The following is a 24286-nucleotide window of genomic DNA, read 5'->3' as shown; positions in this document are numbered from 1 at the left end:
AGTCCTAAACGGCAACACGACGGGGGATAGGCCGGCAGGTGTTACGTTCCTGAGTGGTAGGGTCCACTCAACAATAGACTATACAATAGTAAGTGACAAATTAATCCCAGATATTGAGACCTTCAAAATCGTCCAACGATCAGTAAGCGACCATTTTCCCCAAATAACCTCCCTAAACACTGAGCCCAACTTGGCACCGAAATTAGCAAGTCTGCTTCACCAAGCCACTAAATTCAAGTTAAAGAAACTAAAATGAAGAGGAGAAATTCTGGAAAAAATTCATTGTGCCGCAATGGCTCGAAAATCCGAGTTAGGGATGCAAAAAAAAGGAGGACCTTGTAAAAAATTGGGAGCTATTGGTCCTGGACCTTCTTCATAAATGTCCTGTAACTTCAGGTGTACGGAGTAAGTCCACCGCTAAAAAGGAGCCCTGGTTTTCCAACGAACTAAGAACAAAGAAAAGGAGGGTAGCAAATGCTGTTTGTCACCTTGCGTGGAATAAAAAGCTGGGGTTACCAACAAACAAAGGGGTTCTGACAGAAGCCAGAAGTACCTATAGGAAGGCTTTAAACATTGCAAAATCTGCCTACAAGGAAAAGTTATGGAATAGATTGTTAAGTGCCGGAAAACATCCCAATAGTCGTGAATTTTGGGGCATCATCAACGACCTAAATAAAGGACAAAAACTCTATCAGGAAGCGGGAGTAGGAGCCGACGCTTGGTCTCAACAAGTGCAATCCCTTTACTGCATAAGAACAGTTGGCCTTCCAAATAATACGCAGGTAACAAATACAGTAGAGAATGGCCAGTTGGAAATTTACAACCCAGGCACAGAAGGACCGGTGATAAAGGATTGCGCAAAAAAGGAAATGATAGTCCCAGAATTAACAACTAGAGGGGAATTGTGTAAAATCATTATTAGGCTAAAGGCTGAAGGAGCACCAGGTCCGAATGGACTGCCCAATGCCATCTTCAAACATGACCCGGTATTTTGGGCAGAAACCCTGACACCATTGTTTAACCAAATCTACCGTGACATACAGGTTCCTGCATCATGGAAGGGGAACGTGATTCACCCAATATTTAAACAAGGTGACCAAGGCAACCCAACAAATTACCGACTTATATCACTGATAGATGTGGAAGCCAAGCTCTATGCCTCTTGTATCCTCCTTAAGCTGCAAGACTGGATAGAAGAATCTCAGAGAATCCCCTGGTTCCAGATGGGATTTAGGAGGGACATGGGGACAATCACCAACTTAACTTGCCTGTCAGTATTAATGGACAGAATAGCAGTAAAGGGCGCACAATTATACGCCTGTTTTGTTGACATCAAATCTGCATTTGACAGAGTAAATCGAGAGCGTCTATGGGAAAAATTGCAACTTTGGGGGACGCCTTCAAAATTAATACAGGCAATAAAAGCTTTGCACGAAGATACATGGGCAAAGGTTAAATTGGGAGATGGAGCGTATACAACGAGGAACATACCAACATTCCAGGGCCTAAAACAAGGCTGTGTTCTAGCGCCTACCCTTTTTAATCTATTCCTTTCTGATCTCGCAACAGTGCTGGGCACAGATGAGATGCACCCACCGTCATTGGCAAACCGGCGAATTCCATGTCTGCAATACGCAGATGACATTGTCCTGCTGAGTAAAACTCCAGTGGGTCTACAAAGAGCTTTAAACATCTTAGCAGAGTACTTAAGACAAGAAGGACTGGACTTAAATAAAGAAAAAACTAAAGTAGTACGTTTAGTGGACCCAAAAAAACGTAGTTACATATGGTCATTTAACGGGACGAAGGTGAATGAACAAGGCTCGTATAAATACCTTGGAGTAACAATAGCCCAGGGAGCAAAACTAACGGAGCACAAAACTGCAATTCGAGCAAAAGCTCAAAGACTAATCTTTGCTTACCGATTGCTAAAAGTAAAAATGAATTGCCCGAACTATAGTCACCTCCTGAAGGTCATGTCAGCACAAATATTACCATCATTATCTTACGGTCTCGTCACCTGGTGTGGCAAGGAAGTAGACCTGCTAAACGAGCTCCAAACAAAGATTTATGAAGCAGTTTTTAACCTCCCTAAGAGTGCTTCAGCACCGCAAGTAAGGCTGGAATTCGGTCTGCAAAACCAGAAATATAGGAGCATGAGCGGCTTCATAAAACTGTGTCACAAATTAAGATCTGCAGATCCGGATTCGATGGATTGGTTAAACTGGGAAGCCATAAAAAATCAAGGAGCAACTGGAACCTCTTGTCCTTGGGGAAAATACCTGAAAACCTGCGTGAAAGAGCTGGGGCTGGAAGGAATTTGGGAATCTGTGACGGACAAAGCAACAATAAGTAGACTAGCCAATAAGGCAGCAAGGTTGAAATCTTTTCAAGATGACAAAGCGTTACTGCTCAAGCGGCGACATGGTTGGACCATAATCAACTCCTTCAAAGCTGGACGACCGCACGCATATTTAACCTCGCATTTTAATGTGCACATAAAAAGAGCCTTTATGGCCTACAGGATGGGTATGCACAGTTCGAAAGACTTAGCACCTTCTTGGAAAGGTAAACATCAGACCGAGAGCTGTAGACTTTGTGGCTACAAAACGGAATCATTAGCCCATTTTTTGTGCGTTTGTCCGGCTCTCCTGGTACAACGTCGAAGATTATTGAAACAGATCTGTAACAAGTTAAAAATCCGCACCTGTAGGCAAGCGGTAACTTGTTGGCTAGGAGGGAGTTCAATCATTTTAGCATGCCGGGGAACAAAATTCCTGGCAGAAGTGAATACATGCCTGAGTCTTGTGGAACAAGGACATGATGAAATAAGCGGTGTATTAACTCTGCCCTGATCCCTAAGACTGGTAAACCCTGCATTAATACGTAACAAACATTCTGACCTCTTAATGCCGGTGGGAGTTTACCTGAGGAATCTTGTTTTAAAACTGTGTAATATCATTTTAACAAAGGAAGAGTTCAATCTTCTTTTTAGTAGCATTTATTTTTCGTATCATAATATTGACATGTGGAAATTGTAATGATTTTAATTAATTATGCAATAAACCTCTTTGACTTTGACTTGACTTGACTGTGGATTATTCTATCGCAACCTAAAGAACTTTAACGCAACCTTAAGAACTCTTTTTGAAACCATATTCTTGAACTGTGTATGTTGGATTTTTGTCATTTTGGTCTTGTGTAGTTTAGATTAAATACCTTTATTTTTCTAAACTGTTGTGGAGTCAGTTTGTGGTGTTTTCACTGTGTTACTGTGAGTGGTGGTACATATATTTTACACATTGCCTCTGGTTAGCCAGAACTGCTCGTGCCAAGCTACCTAGAGGGTGAGCAGGTGTTATCTCAGATGGTTTCCTCCTTACCCTGACTAGAAGCAAGGGTCCCTATTTGGACAGTGGTACCTACCTCTGCCAACTAGAGACCCCCAGTTCTAACAACACCCTCCTCATCTTCCTCATCTGACTTTTCCAGAATCCTGAGGGAGGCACATCAAGCCTCCTTGCCCGTCCCTGCACAGATGACTGTGATGTTGGTGTGGGGGAAAGTGCTGCTGGTTCCAACTCTTGTGTCCCAAATAACAGAGGTGACAGAGGCTGTGGTGTGGTGGGTCGCTCAGGTGTAGTGGCTGCCTGCGCTGTGGTTTTGTCTTTCTGAACAGCGCTATGACCTGCTCTTTCTTTTGTCTTCTCCCTCCTCTCAGTTGTCGGTGCCCTCTCCTCCCTTTCCTGTGCTGTACTGCGCGATGACTCTCCTGTGGACAAATATGGACATTGTCAGTGGTGTAGTTCAACTGTCTGTCATGATTAAATCACATTCCTATCACACAATTGCCTAGTCTTCATCAGATTCTGGAAGTAGTGTGTGGCATGCCTTGCTGAATTCTATGGTGACTGCATTGATGTATGTACCTATGACTACGTCTCCCATGATGCATTGCATATGGTCATGTCTGAATTGGGGTGGTGTGGTGAGCAAAAAAACAATGGATTTAGGCCCAGATCTCTGTACAGGGGTGAATGTATGACATTGTTCTGATTCTGTCCATCAACTGTTGTTTTTGCATTTGTCACCCCGAGTGGGACGGGTATGCTCAGACATGAGTCCCGTGCTCTCCACACCACTGGAGTCAAGCTATCCTGGCTGAAGACGGCTGCTAGCCAGAAACCGGTCCTAGGATGCTTGATTCCGGTCCAAGGAAGACATGCCTGGCATGTCAGGCTGGACTGTTCCCATGAGGCACAGGGTCAAGGCTGATTTGCATATGGCCATGTCTGAATTGGGGTGGTGTGGTGAGCAAAAAAACGATGGATTTAGGCCCAGATCTCTGTACTGGGGAGAATGCATGACATTGTTCTGCATTCTGTCCATCAACTGTTGTTTTTGCATTTGTCACCCCGAGTGGGATGGGTATGCTCAGACGTGAGTCCCGTGCTCTCCACACCACTGGAGTCAAGCTATTCTGGCTGAAGACGGCTATTAGCCAGAAACCGGTCCTAGGATGCTTGATTCCGGTCCAAGGAAGACATGGCTTGGCAGTTCGGGCTGGACTGTTCCCATGAGGTACAGGGTCAAGGCTGATTTGCATATGGCATGTCTGAATTGGGATGGTGTGGTGAGCAAAAAAACGATGGATTTAGGCCCTGATCTCTGTACTGGGGTGAATGTATGACATTGTTCTGCATTCTGTCCATCAATTGTTGTTTTTGCATTTGTGACCCCGAGTGGGACGGGTATGCTCAGACGTGAGTCCCGTGCTCTCGACACCACTGGAGTCAAGCTATGCTGGTTGAAGACGGCTGATAGCCAGAAACTGGTCCGAGGATGCTTGATTCCGGTCCAAGGAAGACATGGCTTGGCAGTTCGGGCTGGACTGTTCCCATGAGGCACAGGTCAAGGCTGATTTGCATATGGTCATGTCTGAATTGGGGTGGTGTGGTGAGCAAAAAAACGATGGATTGAGGCCCAGATCTCTGTACTGGGGTGAATGTATGTTATTGTTCTGCATTCTGTCCATCAACTGTTGTTTTTGCATTTGTCACCCCGAGTGGGACGGGTATGCTCAGACGTGAGTCCCATGCTCTCCAAACCACTGGAGTCAAGCTATCCTGGCTGAAGATGGTTGACAGCCAGAAACCTGTCCTAGGATGCTTGATTCCGGTCCAAGGAAGACATGGCTTGGCAGTTCAGGCTGGACTGTTCCCATGAGGCACAGGTCAAGGCTGATTTGCATATGGCTATGCCTGAATTGGGGTGGTGTGGTGAGCAAAAAAACAATGGATTTGGGCCCAGATCTCTGTACTGGGGTGAATGTATGACATTGTTCTGCATTCTGTCCATCAACTGTTGTTTTTGCATTTGTCACCCCGAGTGCGACGGGTATGCTCAGACGTGAGTCCCGTGCTCTCCACACCACTGGATTCAAGCTATCCTGGCTGAAGACGGCTGATAGCCAGAAACCGGTCCTAGGATGCTTGATTCCGGTCCAAGGAAGACATGGCTTGGCAGTTCGGGCTGGACTGTTCCCATGAGGCACAGGGTCAAGGCTGATTTGCATATGGCCATGTCTGAATTGGGGTGGTGTGGTGAGCAAAAAAACGATGGATTTAGGCCCAGATCTCTGTACTGGGGTGAATGTATGACATTCAATCAATCAATCAATCAATCATAACACTTGTATAGCGCACTACTCACCCGGAAGGGTCTCAAGGCGTTTGGGGGAAAGGGTCCGCTACTTCTCGAACAGCCAGGTCTTGAGTTGTCTCCTGAAGGCGAGATGGTCCTGGGTCAGCCGAAGGTGGATGGGGAGGGAGTTCCATGTCTTGGCCGCCAGGTAGGAGAAGGATCTGCCTCCGGCGGTGGCTCTTCAGATGCGTGGTATGGCGGCAAAGGCGAGGTTAGTAGACCGTAGCTGGCGGGTGGGGGTGTAGAAGGTCAGGCGGTCGTTGAGGTACTTGGGGCCCAGGTCGTGGAGAGACATGTGTGCATGGGTGAGGTGCCGGAACGTGATCCTCTTGTTGACGGGGAGCCAGTGCACGTTTCTCAGGTGGCCGGAGATGTGGCTGGGTCGGGGGATGTCCAGGATGAGTCGGGCGGAGGCGTTCTGGATGCGTTGGAGTATTTTCTGTAGCTTGGCTGTGGTTCCGGCGTATGGTCTCAGGATGAGGACTTCCGTCTTGTCTGAGTTCAGTTTCAGGCGGCTGTTCTTCATCCACTCGGCGACGTCTTTCATCCCTTCATGTAGGCTGGTTCTGGCGGTGTCGGGGTCTCTGGTGAGGGAGAGGATCAGCTGGGTGTCGTCGGCGTAGGAGATGATGTTGAGGTTGTGTTGGCGTGCGATGGCAGCAAGAGGTCTCATGTAGACGTTGAAGAGGGTGGGGCTGAGTGATGATCCTTGTGGTACGCCGCAGATGACTTCGGTGGCCTCGGATCGAAACAGGGGGAGGCGGACTCTCTGTGTTCTTCCGGCGAGGAACGAGATGATCCACTCCAGTACCTTCTCTTGGATGCCGATGTTGCTGAGGCGTTGAACTAGGGTGCAATGGCAGACAGTGTTGAATGCTGCAGAGAGGTCCAGGAGGATGAGTCCCACTGTTTCCCCGTTGTCAAGCAGGGCTCGGATGTCGTCGGTGGCTGCGATGAGGGCGGTCTCGGTGCTGTGGTTGGCTCTGAAACCGGACTGCGAGGGGTCGAGGGATCAGTTTGTCTCGAGGAAGGCGGAAAGCTGTCTGTTGACGATCTTCTCGATGACTTTAGCAGGAAAAGGAAGGAGCGAGATGGGGCAGAAGTTTTTGAGGTCAGTGGGGTCCGCTGTCGGTTTCTTCAGTAGGGCGCTGAGCTCGGCATGCATCCAGCTCTCTGGGAAGGTGGCGGTGTTGAAGGAGGTGTTGATGATGTTCCGGAGTTGGGGTGCGATGGTGGAGTCGGCCTTGTGAGTGGTGGGGGCAGGGGTCGGTTGGAGATTCGGAGTGGATGGTGTTCATCGTGCGGGCTGTGTCTTCGGTGGTCACCGTGGTCAAGGTGCGGAGGGTGGTGGTGGGGGGCGTTGGTTCGACGGTTGGGAACATGGATGGTGCGCCGAAGCTGTTGTGGATGTCGGCGATCTTGCGGTGGAAGAACGAGGCGAGGGAGTCGCAGAGATCTTGTGACGGAGTGATGTCGTTGTTGCCGGTGCTGGGGTTGGAGAACTCCTTGACGATGCTGAAGAGTGCCTTGCTGTTGTGGGCGTTGTTGTCCAGTCGTTCCTTCAGTGATTTCTTCTTGGTGATGCGGATAAGCTGGTGGTGCTTGCGGGTGGCGCGTTTGAGGGTGGTCATGTTGTCAGTGGTCTGGTCGCGGAGCCAGGCTTTCTCGAGGGTGCGGCAGGTCTTCTTGGAGTCCTTGAGTTCGTCGGTGAACCAGGATGCCTTCTTGCTTGTTCTTGCTTGTTCTACATTCTGTCCATCAACTGTTGTTTTTGCATCCATAAATGTACAGGCAGAGATTTATGACCTGTAAGAAGTTAGAGGGTACCACTTGGGTCGAATATGTGCCATTATTTTTGCAGAGCAATAGATCGCTCGGTAAAGTGTAGCAAAGTGGAAACCTTTGAACAATTGTATGATTTGTTTGCATGGGAGCCTTTATCTAGTAACTGTTTTCCAGAGCTACGCCAGCACCTTAATGAAAGCAAGCTCACTCAACCTAGGAAGCTTGCTGAGGAGGCGGACCACTGGGTGAGCACCCGGGTTCACAAGGGTCCTGTGGGAGACTTCACCAAAGGTGGGCAGGGTCCCCAGCAGAGAAGTTGGGGGGACAGGAGTACACAGAGGTGTGAGAAGTTGGCCTGGTATATGCGGTCCACTAATTAAAGTGGGCACCCTGTACCAGTCCAAACAACAACTTATGGTGAATAGGTTAAAGACAACCTTTATTGAAAGATATCCTAGTGGTAGCTATGGAGAGCAGCCTTCAGGCTAAGTCTTGAAGGAATGTAAAGCAGCTTGTTTTACCAGCCTATAATCTCTTGAATGACCAGATGAAAGGACAACCACACCAAGTATATATTAAAAATATATGTATTTAAGATACAACACACCTCTCTAGTCTCTTTATGAGGCTAGAGTTCGATGTACATAAGTTACAAGTCAGTTATCAACAGTAATAGCACAAATACACGTTTGAGCCCTAGGGGCGTACCAAACCATATACTAATAAAGTGGTATAAGAACCACGACTGAGCTAGACACTAGGCCTAGAGCCTGTAGAAGTGCTTGGACCCCAAGGAGCCACCCAAGGTAGTGACACAGGGCCACGGGTGTTGAAACATAGGCGCGACTCACCGTTTACTTCTATGGGGAAAGTCGCGGTTGGAAATTAAGAGTTTAAGGACACTTAGAGGACGACTTCAAGCAAACCCTTTTGGACTTAGAGGTGTCTAGGGCCAACACCCATAGGAGCATCAGAGTACTCGTGTTACCTCACCCAGGGAAGCCGGGTGCCTAGGTGTCTTTTGGTGTCGGGTCGCTGCGTCGTTTTCAATGGAAGCTGGCGAAGAAGCGCAGCTGCCTTGAAGAGGGGAAGTGTCCAAAGAGATCCAAGCCTGGAAGGAGATGGAAGGAACCTGAAAGCAGAGGGTACAGAGTCTGGGTCACTAGCCAGTGACCAGGGGCATGATAGTTGAATGCCCAAAGATGTCGGGTGCTTCAGGTGAGTTGATGGGTGTCTTGACTCTTCAGCCACGAGGTCAAGGAGGCATCAACGACAACCAGGAGCTGGATTCAAGCTGTCCCATGATGTCTGTCGAGTGCTGCGGTGTCGGCGACCAGAATGGACCCAACAAGCCTTGGCAACGGCAAGTCAAGTGAAAGCAGAGAATTGACGTGGGTGCAGACCAGCAAGGTCTGGGGGACTCACCTAGCGAGGGTAAGTCAGGGCATGTCTGGAGCAACCAGGGAAGCCCAAGCATAAAAGTAGTTGCATTTGTGGGGACCTACTAGCCAATGGGCTAGCGTTCATATAGCTATGACTGATATCCTACTACCCTGCATGGTGTGTGCACATCACGGTCAACAATGATGGGTTATCGTATAATGACTTACCGTGTTCTGCTGTTTGATCATGATCTTTCTCCAGTGACATGATAATTTTTCTCTGCTTCCACAGTCCATTTGAATTAATAAGGGATGTTAACCCAGCCCGTCTGTGCAGTCTCACTGCCCTGCGAGGTTTGTGCACAGCACGACTGGTAGCTCTCTATCAATAAGCACAGATTCCTGTTATGCCTAATTACATTATTTATTTATTTTTCTCCTAAAGAATGGCTTACATTATCTCGTGCATTAGATTCTAACTTTCTTTTTTCGAGTCAGTTTAGATATGTTAGGTCACCCAGCAACCGGATTCTCTTGAGTCTTTTCACTCTTTCTAACGCGGTTGTAGCCATGCCCCCCCTCACTACACTTCCTAGTTACTTGATTCTAGAAGTTAACTCAGACGCAAGTTTGACACCCCACATCAAGGTCCATGTTCCTTCCTTGATCGTCTACCCCAATGACTTTTCACTGCAGATAGGTAAGCGGATCAGCCGTATGTTATTGAACGCCGCCCCCCGGACTAGGTTCATGTTGCCACGATCACAAGTGTTTACAGCTGCACTAAGAGCCAGGAGATCCCTTTATTCTAATGTACTTTTGACGATTCTGAGCATGGCGGTAATTTCTCCCGCCTGAGCTCTCTGCCTACTTATTTTTATTATATTTTCCTATCCCTTCCAGCAGTGAGTCCGCCACAATTTTGCCTAGATTGAACCGGAGAGGACTTCAATCTCATTCCTCTCACAGGTAAACTTGAACGCCATCTTTTTTAGCATTTGAGAAGTTTTACAACTTTACCCTGATATGGTATTTAAGTAGAATTTTGTTTTTTCTACAGCAGCAATGTGACGACGCCCGCCTTGAGATGTAATAAATTGTTGATCCCCTAAATTAACCAGGTACATACTTTGGTGTTCCAGTACCGGCGACTCGGTAATAACTATGTCTTCTGAGCAAGCACGTAAATATGCATTTGCTTGTTGACCCCTTAGATCTTTGAACTAATTGTGTGGATGCAGGACGCCCGACAACACCCACCTACTGCTTACCTAACGAAAGCAGGTAAAAATGGGGCATATATAGACATTTATAGTTACTGGCTGTCTTGCTATTTTAGCCTTTATAAGAGCTTTCGGGAACCCCCTATTTTGGTAATTTTCTCTGGAAGCAAATCAGTGTATCTTGCTAATCGTGCTCCTTTTGTAGTCCTTTTATATATAAAAAACATTTTTTTTATATATGTGTATGTTTTTAGTTTTAGCCCAAGCGTGTGATAATCCAACCCGCTATGGTTTGGCAGGGATCTTGTACATAGGCCCTTATATACTTTTCTTTTAATCTCCCCCAGGAAGTTTGCCCACTTCATCTTCCATGTCCTCAAGAAGACCCGCTCTGTAAGGGAAACTGCCCCTACTAGGAATAGGGTCGAAACGTAGACAACCTACCCCCACGACACCAGCTTCTAACTCTAGCAAGATTTATACAGCTGTCCATAGAAGTCTGTTTTTCGAGGATTGTTGGTTTTTGTTTACCCGTAATGTGTGGCCCCTACTTGGGGAACCACTTCGACAGTGTACAAATATGGTTTGTCACGTAATGAAGATTTGTTTCCTCATTTTCACCTAATCCCTTCACTGCACACCCCCCCACTACCTTTTTCATGTATGTGGGCACAATTGCTTCTAAAACAAAAAATCTCTTTGATGTATACTTGACAACTAATAAGATGTTTCCGAGTACCCTGTGAATAAAACATGGTACCTTGATTTGTTCTTTGTCTGTTAATTTGTTTTTGTAATTGGTTTTATGGTATAAAATCTTTTCTCCTCCTCAGTCTGGGACCCCTCTGTCCATATCATTATCTACCCAGGTCCCTGAGACTTTGTTGGGTTCAACCCTGTTTGATATAACGTACCTACTGGAGTTGGCTCACGATGTGCCATTGGCCGGACCTCTGGTGTAGACCAAGACCTTCGACCCACTTTTATTGGTCCCAGATGCACAGGAGCTCAGATGCTCACTGCAGAACATGTGACACTTTCCAAGCAAGTTGTTGAGGTTCAAGGGGGCCAGGCTCCTTCTGTCTAGTTCCCCGTTAGCGGTTTTTCTGAAAAGTGCCAAGTGCATATGCGAATTTATGGACGCTCCCTAGAGCTCGCTTTAAAAGGGGGCTGCCAACAGGAAACAGGTGCTTGGTTTCTTTATTGGTCCCTTGCCGTGTGTTTCCTGTTCCTGTGGTTCTACCTTGTTTCCCTTCCTTCGAGCTCCTTTCCAGCGTTCTTTTCTAGTGCTGGGTTTTGATCCCCTTTTTTCCCCTGCTCCCTTGTTTTTCTATTCCCTTGGGCATTTCAGAACCCTTTATTGGGGACCTGTTTTTGATCTTCAGCGACGTTCTGGGATTCGCGGCTGCGTTTCCTTTGAGTTCTAACGTCCCGTTATTATCCCTTTTTTGTATCCAACCCATCTTGTTATACGCTGTGTTGGGTGGTTTCACGAAGGAGCAGAATAACGGCCGTTTTTGTGCTACCTTCGTGTTCTTTTTTAGATTCCAGGTTTTTTTTGGGTGTCTTTCGTATTCCCTTTGATACCATTTTCCCCTGTCCTTTTTTGTCCTAAGAATTGTGAATTCCACCCCCTTAGTCATTCTCGGTGTTTCCCGAGGGGGCGTGGTTGGTCTGGGGTTACGCAAGAAACAAACAATACGATTGCAGTGGAAGAATTCCTGTTTCGTATCAAGCCACTCCCGTTTGTTATTTGGGGTAAGCAGGGAGGTCGGTGGTTCGTGTGTGTACTTGACACTGGTAATAGTAGTAGGGGTGTGTTTAATCTTGTCTCCTTCTTTCATTTTAGTGGTCTCGTCAGTGTCAAGCTGTCAGCTGCCAGAAAGCCAGAGGAGACAAGTTGTGTTACCCAAGACCTTGGGTTCCCTTGTTTTGTTACCCACCTTCTCCTGGTGTCGTGTTCTCCACCATCCGTTTTGATTGCGGGTGTTGGGGGTCACGGTGAGGGTAGAGGATTGGGACGTTCTTCACTCCTGCGGTGTTGGGCCGGTCGGCAATGGAACACAAGTGGGAAGAGTGGGGGGAATATCAAGCCCCACTCCAGCCCTTCCCGGTTGTCAGTACCCTATTTGAGCGAGTGGGCATTGACATTGTGGGGCTTATGGACCCCAAGACAGCCATGAGCAACAGGTTCATCCTGGTCTTGGTGGACCATGCTACCCGGTACCCTGAAGCCATCCCACTCAGGACAGTGATGACCCCTGTGGTGGGATGTGAACTGATGGGGATTTTCTCCCGTGTGGGGTTCCCCAGAGAGGTGGTGTCCGATAGGGGTACTAACTTCACTTCCAAATATATGACGTCCCTGTGGGAGGAGTGTGGGGTAACTTATAAGTTTACAACCTCTTACTACCCCCAAGGTAATGGGCTAGTTGAGAGATTCAAACGGACCCTCAAAGGCATGATTATGGGCCTGGAAGAGTCCATGAGACGTATGTGGGACATCCTCTTGCCATGCCTGCTGTTTGCTTAATGTGAGGTGCCACAGAAGTCCTTAGGGTTCAGTCCCTTTGAACTACTCTATGGTCACCCGGTGAGAAGACCTCTGAGTCTGGTCAAGGAAGGCTGGGAGAAATCTCCCAGGAAACCTCCCCAGGATGTATTTAGCTACATGCTGGCCTTTAGGAACCAGACTCGGCGTTTCAGAAAACTTGCTGAGGCAAATCTGGAAGCCAGCCAGGAAGAGATGAAATGCTGGCACGATCAGAATGCCAGTCTGATCAAATTTCAGCCTGGTCAAAAGGTTTGGGTCATTGCCCCAGTGGAGCCCTCTGCGCTACAGGATAACTGTACGGGCCCCTTTGAGGTGGTGAAGTGCAAGAGTCCTGTTACCTACAGGGTGGACTTGAGATCTCCCAGGAACCCATTGCGGGTCCTGCATGTCAACCACCTAAAGCCCCCCTTTGAGCGGTCTGACGTTGGCATGCTTCTGGCCACAGATGCTGGGATGGAAGAGGAGAGTGAGCCTCTTCCTGACCTCCTGTGTGCGGAAGAACAAGATGGGCAGGCGGACGCATCCAAAACACCTCTGCCCAATTGATCCTCAATGTCCCTCGCCGCAGCCACATCAACCCCACCTGAGAGACCTACACTGGCTCCCTGTCGACAAGAGGATCACCTTCAAGATACTCACCCACGTACACAAAGCACTCCACAACACCGGACCAGCCTACCTCAACAGCAGACTCAGCTTCTACACCCCCATCCACCAGCTCCGCTCCGCTCCACCAGCCTCGCCCTCGCCGCTGTCCCCCACATGCAAGAACGATCTCCGGTGGCAGATCCTTCTCCTTCCTCGCTGCCAAAACTTGGAACACCCTCCTTACCCACCTACGACAAACCAAAGACCTGCTCACCTTCAGAAGACTCTTCAAGACCTGGCTCTTCGAGCAGTAGTGGCACCCTCCCTCCCTCAGCGCCTTGAGACCCTCACGGGTAAGTAGCGTGCTTTATAAGTGCAATGATTGATTGATTGATTGATGGGTCAGTGGAGGGTGTGGTCCTCTCCACCACACTGACTCCTGAACAGCAGAGTGATTGTCACCAACTGTTGGGGCAATTCAGTGATCTGTTCTCCCTGGTGCCTAGTGTCACTGATTGGTGCGTCCATGACGTAGACACTGGGGACAGTCCTCCTGTGAAGCACAAGGCTTACCGAGTGACTGGCCGGGTCAGAGCATACATTAAGGAGGAGGTCTCCAAAATGTTTTGTCCTGGGGTGATTGAGTCCTCTAGCAGCCCTTGGTCCAGCCCAGTGGTCCTGGTACCAAAAGCTGCAGAGCCTGGTGCCACCCTAGAACTTCGGTTCTACGTGGACTACCGAGGTCTCAATTCAGTCACGCAGACTGACGCGCAACCCATCCCCAGAGCTGATGAGCTCATAGATCGGCTAGAGGCTGCACGGTACCTCAGCACGTTTGACTTGTCGTCTGGGTATTGGGAGATTGCCTTGACTGATGGGGCAAAGGAGCGGTCTGCATTCTCCACACCAGATGGGCACTACCAGTTCCGGATGATGCCCTTTGGGATGAAGAATGCCCCTGCCACATTTCAGCGGTTGGTCAACAGGGTTTTGGTTGGGATGGAAGATTTTAGTGCCACCTACCTGGATGATATTGGAGTATTTAGTTCCTCATGGGAGGACAACCTGCGCCACCTCTGGGAAGTGTTGATGGCACTGCGAAAGGCAGGCCTCACAATCAAGGCAAGTAAGTGCCAGATTGGGCAGGGTTCTGTGGTGTACTTGGGACACCAGGTGTGGAGCGCCCAGGTGGCGCCCCTACAGCCCAAGATTGAAACCATCCTGGCTTGGGAGCCTTCAAAGACCCAGACACAGGTGAGAGCCTTTATAGGACTCACAGAAAAGCACAAACCTGAATGTAGAGTCCGTAGGTTTAACACAAAGAGGCACAAACCTGAATGTAGACTCGGGGGTTTAACACAGAGAGGCACACACCTGACTGTAGGGTGTGTAGGTTTAACACAAAGAGGCACAACCCTGAATGTAGAGTCTGGGGTTTAACACAGAGAGACACAAACCTGACTGTAGGGTGTGTAAGTTTAACACAAATAGGTACACACCTCAATAAAGAGCACATAAACTCATAAATCATAATTTATTATTTAAACATCTTTAAAACATATTATATCATGATGTCATAACAAAAAAACAGCTACCTTTCCAATCACATGTTGATTGTATCTCTGTCTTGGACACTGTACCGCTCCCCACTGCCTCTGGCCAGGAGTGTGTTACACAAATACTACATAGATGGAACATTTACATTTATCTCATGGAGCCACGTTACCTAAATATAAAACATTTATGGGTAACATACAACCGCACATACCTGAGAATAGAGAATTTTATCATCCCGGCCTCATGATTTCCTGAACTTTTGGTCTGAAGCGTACCTCTGACATGCTGAGAGTCTTGTCTCCTCTGCAATGCTTTAAGCAGAATGAAAGCGCTTTGAAATCGGCCATCCCATAATTGGACCATTCTATTTTAATGTTCTGAATATTGTTCATGGCCCTGGAAATAATATCCCCATCTTGAGTCTCATGCAAGCAGTGGAAAACATCCAGTAACAGTCTTTCCTCGTTTGGCTTCCGAAGCCACGCTATGAGGTCAGCTCTGGTGTTGTGAGATATTTTACACCCTAGGATATTCTCCACGTGACGCAAAAGGTCTTTGTTGATCAGGCCACATAAGAATCGCACTGTTAGCATAAAATGGACCTTTATTTGCTCACTATATTGCTTCAATAAATTCTTTAAATCTCTCTCAGGGTTTGGTAATCCCACATCCAGGTCAAGGATGTAGAACAGGGCTGCAAAAAACTCCTGAAAGCTGAGGTGGATGAAGCTGTAGGCTGAGTAGACGTCAATGTCTTGCTGGAAGATGGTCTTATTGAGAAACAGCGACTGGATATCAGACACTTCGAGGCCAAACTGCCTAAGGTCCTCCTCATTGAAGAGGATTTTCTGCTCAAAGATGCCATTGAGTGCCAGGGAGCAGAGCTTCTTCAGGCTCCTTTGCCTGGTCTGTGCGGAAGCATCACTGTGGTCCCTCAACAAAGTGGACAAGAAGAACAAGTAGACAGATGATGTGGTCTTTGAAGAATTCGTAATGTCCTGACCTCTCTCCATCTGCTGCTTCATGACCGTGCACACGACCCAGCAGACGATGGGGAGGAAGCACATGGTGTACAGGATGCCATTGTCTTCCACCACGGCAAGGGCTCGTGATGCCTGTTCATCATTGGCAAAGAAACCCTTGAAGTACAACTTCCTGTCCTCTTCTGTAAATCCCATTATCTCAGCACAAAGATCATCTTTTATGCACTTCATGAGCCGTTCCAGAGCCGCCGGGCGTGTGGTGATGATCAAGGAGCACGGCGACAGGATACTTCTTCTCAACAGGTTACTCAGGGTGACTTCCACAGGATTCCTCTGATGTGGATCACTGCAGCGCTGGTCCTCCTTCAAGTCGAGAGCGAACTTCAGCTCATCAAAGCCATCAAGGATGAACAGTATCTTGCTGGGATCCACCAACAATGCGCTCGCTGGTATCGTCCTGTCGGGGCAGCCGGCTGCAATCAGATCAATGACACTTTTGTTGCTTGTGACTTGGTTGATTTCTCTGCAGCTGAGGTAGAACACGTAATCAAACAGTCCCTGGTAGCGCTCTCCTCGAGCCCAGTCTAGCATGATTTTTCGGGCTGTCATGGTTTTCCCAATGCCCGCTGGCCCCTGCAGCACTATGGTCCTGGGTCTATGCCCATCCTCCATGAAATCGAAGAGAGCATCTAAACCAATATAATGCTTGGAGTAGGCCAGTCTGTCCATCACCTCAGCGTGCTTCTTTCCATAGGACATGATCTCGTGCTGACGCTCCTCCTCGTAGTGAGGCTTCTGGACAATCAGCAGCTTCGTGTACCTTTTCTGTAGTGGGACCGCCTCGCCCACGCGGGCGTTCCTGTCTTTTATCCTTCTGTACTGCTGTATAATATACTCCATGTATCTCCTCCTGAAATCTGAGAATCAGAACTTGGTAAATATCTCATGGACACAAATTTAAAATCATCACCAAAGCAACTTGCAGAAGGATATTTCACTTGCTTTGTGTTTAGAAATTAGTAAAGTTCAAACTGCTGTCCTATAGTAATTCCTGGTGCTAGAAAAGATAGAACTAACAGAGAATAACAGGCAGAATCATCTTATGTTAGAGTTTAACAACAATGAGCATTTTAGGTGTGCCCAGAAATAGATCTGTTAAACCCACAATGGTGGCTGGGCCCAATGGGAGAGAGGGTAGGCAGGGCCACACTAACGTGAATCCAAAAAATTGCCTATGCCTCCAATTAAATTAATTCGAACACTGAATGATTGAGGATAAACCATACATTTATTAGTTTATCCCGACAAAACTTTTTGTCACTGAATCAATACTTGAGTTAAACAATTTTCATTATAAAAAAACAGACAAAGAATTACCATCAACTTCATTTCTAGCCATACGTATTTAAAAAAACGGTATGTGCATATTTACAGTGAAAGAGTTTAAATCAAGAACATTGCATTTAATCATACGTACATGGACACAATAAATCAGAAGTGAAATGAAAAAAACAGATAAACAATTCACAGTTGAAGATCATAAATGCAACGAAGTGAGAGAGCGGGAGTGAATATTTTTCAAAGGATCAACTCCTAGCTCATGAACTAAATTCGTTTATATCTAATGATCAAAAAAAGCCCATTTTATACATGACTGACAAAAGCCATTAGTGTCAAGTCAAATGCCGACGCGTTTCAAATCCTGTTGCGTTATTTGCAGGATTCTCATCAGGGCGGTGATTCTAGTCCATGGGAACTGTTTGCAAAAAAAATGAATGAAAAGTTTGATTACCAAACTTCATACTCTCGCCGTTTTTATTTAATAAATTTTGAACCCGCATGAACATGCGGCATACCTTGTCAATGTTAGCCCCAAGTGGCTTCTGTTTGGCAATATCGTCTATGGCAGGCGGGTCTGGGCTGCAACAAAGCGAGACTGGTGTCACCAATTGATAGTGCCGGGATTAATGCTGACAGGTAGCGAAGCGGTAAAATTTAAATTTACCTTTAAGTCTTCAAAACCTGGGGGCAGAAGTGCCGGTGGTCGGAATTAATTTTCAATGTTGGCATGAATTTTCGCTGGGGGGACAAAATCAGAAAAAGGCGATATTTGGAATGAATCCAACCATAAAAATGAAAGGACATGCACGGAAGCGTGCACACCTAACTGGGAACACTTACTTTTCAATTGTTCAACACGGGCGGGATGTCCTGACCGGTGTTGGTAAAGGAACGCTGTCCGTTCTGTGAAATAAAGGGGAAAGGAGGCTAAACCAAAGTGTGCTTGGTAGCGCTTTTATTAACAGTTAAAGGCTATCGCTCCGTGAGCAGTGAAGGGAGGGTCGGGTTCTTACCGTGAATCGCCGCGGAGGGCTCCACTAATGCATCCTACTTTCAACCGGCACACACAGAGTTTAGTTGTCCAAGGCACTGCCGGTGCTTGCAACAATAAAAGCATGTGATCCGCTGTCATCCAATCAGGTGAGTGACAGGTGCTAGTGCATTGTGGGAATTGAAGTCCACTACTGAATTCAAGCCCGATTAATCTCACTGAGAGTGTTAAGACCCTTATTCACACTATCGAATCGGAGTATAAGATATGCCTCCTTACGAAGTAGCATAGTTTCAACGTCTGGGTAACGTTTGGAATCCAGCCACACAAGTGGTGTCCATTTGAAATCATTTTCAGTGTGGTGATTATTTACAAAGTGTTCCACCATTGGTGCAGTCATCACTTTTTTCTTTATCCGAGACCGATGTTGCGTTATTCTGGCATTAATGGCTTGGCTTGTTTTGCCAATATACACCTTGTCGCAAGGACAGACCACTGCATAGACGATATTTCTTGTCTTGCAATTTGTAAATGCATCGTGTGTCCACTTGATGCCATGGTTGGTGAAGGTGTCTCCCTCAATTGTTGAAGAACATGATACACAGTTACCACATTTGTGATGCCCACTGATCGGTTTCAGGTTCCACTGAGCTATGAGGTCACTCTTGGGCGGCGGGATATGAGTATCCGCTTTAATGAGATGTTGTCCAATGCTTGTATTCTTCCGCATTGCAAAGATGGGTTTAGGCAGGGGGTACTCTATTGTTTCCAACAGATGCCAATTATTTCTTATGATGTTTTTGAATTGGTTCGTGTGTTGACCGAAGGTCGTCACACAAACCAATTTGTCTAATTGCTTTTTTTCTTTTACCTGCAGGAGTGTATCCCTCGGGGTAAATTTGGCCCTATTTTTGGCATGTTTTAACAATTTTTTAGGGTATCCTCTCTCAGCCATCTCATTGCAAAATCTTGTTGCGTGTGATTCAAAGTCTTGTATACTTGTGCAATTGCGTCTAATTCTGAGCAGTTGCCCATAAGGTAAGTTGTCCTTAAGGCTTTGTGGGTGTGAGCTGGTGTAGTGCAGGATTGTATTCCTATCAGTTTGCTTCTTATGCAAAGAGGCCGTCAGTCTAGAAGCACTGGTACCTACTAAGACGTCAAGGAAAGTCATCTCTTTAGAACTTGAGTTCATCGTGAATTTAATGTCAAGGTGTCTTGAATTAAGCCATGCATGGAATTGTTCAAGTTCAGTCTGGCTCCCCTGCCACAGGAGCCAGACGTCATCTATGTATCTCAACCATTGGATCATGTGGTGTGAGTAGGGATTGTCCTTGTAGATGAATCTTTCTTCATATTGAGACATGTAGAGCACCGCCAGCTCCGGCGCATAAGGACAGCCCATGGCTGTCCCCTTGATTTGTATAAAATAATCACTCTCAAATCTGAAGTAATTACTCCGAAGAGTTATTTCCGCCAATGCCACAATGAATGCGGAGGGTACCCGGTGGGGTCTCTCGCGTTTTTCTAGATATAGTTCAATGACCTCCAGAGCCTCGTCTTGAGGTATTTGCGTATAAAGCGAAGCGACATCCAATGTCACCATCAGCTCCGTTAATTAATTGAATGAGTGTCCCTCGATTCGGTTGATAAAGTCAGTCGTGTCTCTCAGATGCGATTTGACTTGTTCTATGCACGGTTTTAGAAAGAAATCGATATATTTGGATATCGGTTCCAGCACTGAATCGCACCCGGACACAATGGGTCTCCCCGGGGGTATCCTGTCATTCTTATGGATCTTGGGTAAGAAATAAAGAATTGGCGTTCTTGGTGACTTTTTGTTTAAGTATTCATGCTCTTTTGGTCCTAAGTAGCCTTCATCCAAGGCTCTTTGTGTGATTTTTGCTATTTTGTCCTGAATAGCAAGGACTGGATCCTCCTTAGATGGTCTGTACCAATCCCTATTGTTTACATGCAGTTATCCTTCGGTGAGATACATGGGGCGGGGCCATAAGACCACTGCACCCCACTTGTCCGCCTGTTTTATAATGATTGATGTATCAGATTTTAATTCAGTGATTGCCTTTTGAGTATCTTTGCCGATGTTATTCTTGACAAAGCTGCTTTTTTTCTCAAGTTTAGTAAGGGAGGACAGGACTGCTTGTTCAAAAGCAATGATTTGTTTGGGGATATTTATCATTGGAGTAAACCTTGATTTAACCCTCAATCCAGTGATTTCCTGTGATGACGTCATTTCGGCACCAGCGAAATAGGCTTTTAGCCTAACTTTGCGACAGAAGTCAAGTGCCTCTAGTTTTAGTTTAGTGAAATCTGTTCTTTTAGTTGGGACGAATTTGAGACCCAAGTCAAGAAGCATTTCCTCATTCCTATTTAAGACTTTGTCAGAGAGATTAACAATGGTGGATGAGTCTAGTTGTTGTAATTTTTGTTGTGAGTGCGCATTTGCCATGGTTGCTTGAAGCGCGGTCGTGTTTGGCCGCCCCTGGCTAAAAAAGGAGCTGATCCCCTACCGGCGCCTCGTGTTTTGGAATTTGACTGTCTGGAGTCGGAGGAAGAGTCGGAAGAGGTGGTATCCGAGAATGTAATAAATTTATTTCTGGATCTTCCTTGAAATGTATTTAAAACCCCTCTTGATTCACCAGAGGTGTAAAAGTCTTCCCTGAGAAAGGGATATACTTGTTCAAGTCGGAAATAGATCTGAGCACCATTTTCACTGATCTCTAGGTGAGTTGAAATACCAGTATTTGTAAAGCGCACAGCTACCTCCGGAGAGGTGTCCCGGCGCTGGGGGCCATCAGGAATATTAAGCAAGCTATTGCCCAGAGTCACATGGTGCTTGTCGTGTTGGGCCTCAGGCCAGCATTACGGTAATGAGTGACACGGACACCAGGAGATGTATGGCAGGAACTGGCCTCGAGCACGTGCACCCAGGCCCTTTTATTAGCGGGGGCTCGTCACTCGTGACACCCGTGATGGATGGGTGTGGGGGTGCAGTGTGCCCAGCCCTCGAGGGAGTGGCTGGCATGATAACTTCCTGCGGGACACTAGAACGTGTCCCACGCAGGATACTACATTCCTCCCCAACTTTATTGAGGAATGTTAGAAATGGCGATTTCCAGTTAGCTAAGGCTTGCGCCAAAGCCAGGCAGAAACCACCATTCTACGTCAGGGCAAGGGAGTTACACGCCAAAGATAACCCCTGCTCACCCTCTAGGCAATGTGACGCGAGCAGTAAAGCTTATCCCAGAGGCAATGTAAGTTAAGTATTTGCGCGCGCACCCAGAAACAACACAGAAGGCCCACCACAAAGGAAACTCCACACACGGTTATATATAAAAATAGCCTTTGTATTATACCAAACACATTAGATAATCAACACACACTTTACAATGTGCCAACAGGCACGGGCAGAATTTACAGGGGATATATGTACAGGACAGGGCCACCTGGACCACTATCAGGAATAAGCCCTTGGTAGTACTAGCACTTTGTAGAACATAGAATACTTGTAGGAATAGCGCTTAGAACATAGAACAATAATAACTGTAGCACCAAATAACACTTGGGGTACACAACCAGTAACTACTGGTAAAAGGTAAGTACCACCTACGCAATCCTAACCGCCTTAGGAAAATATCATGCAGGGAATCATGAACTCACTAGCATAACTATACTAGGAAAAACAACCTTCTAGCATAAACATACATTCAGAGGAATAGGCACAAAGCATTACACATGATGCAGAAATCACATTAGGCAGGTAATCACAATTGCGCAAACATCACATAGGGCATAAACATGTACCCCATGCAAGGGCACAACACTTAAACTGTCCCCAGGCCGACTGGCCTCTCAGGGGATGAAATGCCCTGTGTCCAGCAAAGTCAGGGCAGGCTGCGCAGGCAGCAACAAAAGATTCACAAGGGTCTAAATGTAGCAGCTGCCCACTAAGTGCTGGGCAGCTGGGGATAGGAATGTGGCCTGGGCTCTCAGTAGCCCCGTGAATAAATTGTGCCACGTTGGAGCCCTCTGGCTCGAGAAACAAGATGCCCCTTGGAGCCTCATGGGCTCGAAATAACTGTGTGCCCGGAAGCCTCGTAGGCTCTGAAGAAACAAGTGGCCTCGTGGGCTCGACAGAAATGCCCCCGTCGTTGGAGTCCCCCCTCTGGGGACTCGGAACCAATGGAAATGCCCAGGAGCCTCTCAGGCTCGAACAACAATGCTGCCTACTGGGGGGGGGGGAGCGACCCGCTGCCAACCGGGGCCGCTCTACCCTCCTAGATGCCCCCAAATTAAAGCTAGCTCCACGGGGGGGCGGGGACCGGCAATGTGCCCCGACGCCCCCCTCTTTACAACGGGCCCCACTCACCGGGACTCCTGTATGCTGCCGGTCTTCCTTCTGGTGCGGCCCAGCGCGGGATAGGCTCCCGCCTGGGTCTTCTCTCTGGTACCGCTCTACAGGCACCACGCGGGGCTCTCCCTTCCCTCAGGGGAGCCCTGCTCGAGCCGGCGCTGGCTTCCGGTTTCACTTCTCTCGTGCCAGGACATCCTGCGAGGCGGGGTAGGCTCCCGTCCTCGCTTTCACCTCCTACATCCCCTTCGTTGCCAAGCAATCCCATCGCGGCAGCCTCGTGACGTCGGCAACAGGGAGGGGGACGCCCTTCCCACAGCTCCCGGGCCGCTGGCGGTGATTTTGAGGGGTAGGCTCCCTCATTAAAGATTATAGAAAGCGGGGTAGGCACCCGCTATTAATGCAAGGGGGCCAGAAGCTGCAAAAACGCAGCATAGCACTCGCTAGCCACACCATACAGGGTGAGCACCTGCCAATGATTAAAATGTATGGCAAATGAGCGGGTGGGCACCCTTGCCGCAAATCAGCCAAAAGGGGGATCCCCACGCCGGAGAATCCATCGGTATAGGGATCGCCACGCCAGCTGCACCACTAGCTTTTTTGGGGGGAAAGGCCAGCACTCCCCAGGTGCTGGCAGACCACAAAAAAACCAAAGGTGCAGGGACAAGATCCAAGAAGTAAGGCAGGAGGGTGGGGTTAGAAGTTGGCCTGGTGTATGATGTTCACTATTCTAGTGAGCACCCTGTACCAGTCCAAACAACCCTTATGGTGATGGTTGTAAAGTCAACCTTATAGATAGGCTGTGGGGTTTTAGGTTTAAACCTATAATAACTGATAAAACCACACTGAAAGAGAAATAGCCCTCTCCAGTGAAAACATATAAACACTGAAAAAACACCTGCAGAACCACAAACTCAATGCCATTCAAAGAAAGGAAAAAGAGAGTGAAAGAGTCATTTTTTTTCGTCCTGAAGGGGCCAATACAATGTAACTTTGTTATACAAGCTAGCAGAAAGAAAGACTGTGTGAACATTATTCTGCTTGAGTTTTTGATGTTTAGGGATGCCACTAAAATATTGTTTCTTGTTCCTTTTGCTTCTTTTTATGGTCTTTGGTCTAAAGATAAAGGGTTTAGAAGCATGTTTTACGTCTCGTTTAATTATTTTATAAACTGTTGAGCATCTGGAAATATCACAATCATATTTCATATTTTGGCTGCGTTTGATTCTTTCACTGATAGTTAAAATGGCTGGTTTCATAAGAATCTTTCCTAATATATGTAATATATTATTCATGTGGCAACCATTTACACATTTTTTGCTAAGTGATGATGCCAAAGGCAAGAAATGGGAGGATCTTTGATTGCATATTGATAGTGATGTAAAAATAGTATACTCTACTGCATTATTAGATTTTAACAGGCATACATTGCTGTAGTGGACATGATAAAAAGCTAGAGTCTGAAAAAACCCTTGTCTGCCAAGTGTTCAGCATAATTGGTGTAGATGTGAAACATCTCCTAGAGGGTAGGCTGGACGACACCTTTAGTGACTTTGGCACTGCAACATGTTCCATGTTAGAGTGCTTGACACTTGGTAAGTAAAGCAATGTTGAAGAGCAATTCAAGAATGTTTATTTTACAATGTATGAGAAATGGCTTGCAATGATGCATAGAAATGTCCCTTCACACAAATGGCATTTGAAGTCAATGAAATCTCACTATGGTACTCTGTACAAGTTCTAAATCCCTTCAGTAAAGGGGAGTTTCCTCCGTAGTTTCAAAAGTGCTGCTTCATTTTTGACCGCTTCA

The 24286-nt window shown here is 47.0% G+C and overlaps 1 protein-coding gene across 1 annotated transcript in view; it reads right to left on the bottom strand.

Moving 5' to 3' along the window:
* Window positions 1–24286, bottom strand: part of LOC147662872 (NACHT, LRR and PYD domains-containing protein 3-like) — a 621411-nt gene that overhangs the window by 209557 nt on the left and 387568 nt on the right. Inside the window, exon 4 of the mRNA XM_086950831.1 lies at window positions 15030–16692. Within this exon, the coding sequence (XP_086806957.1) occupies window positions 15030–16692 (1663 nt within the window). The remainder of the gene's footprint in view (window positions 1–15029; window positions 16693–24286) is intronic.

This window comes from Lissotriton vulgaris, unplaced genomic scaffold (assembly GCF_964263255.1).
Source record: "Lissotriton vulgaris unplaced genomic scaffold, aLisVul1.2 SCAFFOLD_875, whole genome shotgun sequence".
Lineage (NCBI taxonomy): Eukaryota > Metazoa > Chordata > Amphibia > Caudata > Salamandridae > Lissotriton > Lissotriton vulgaris.
This window is presented reverse-complemented; position numbering and strand designations above follow the sequence as displayed.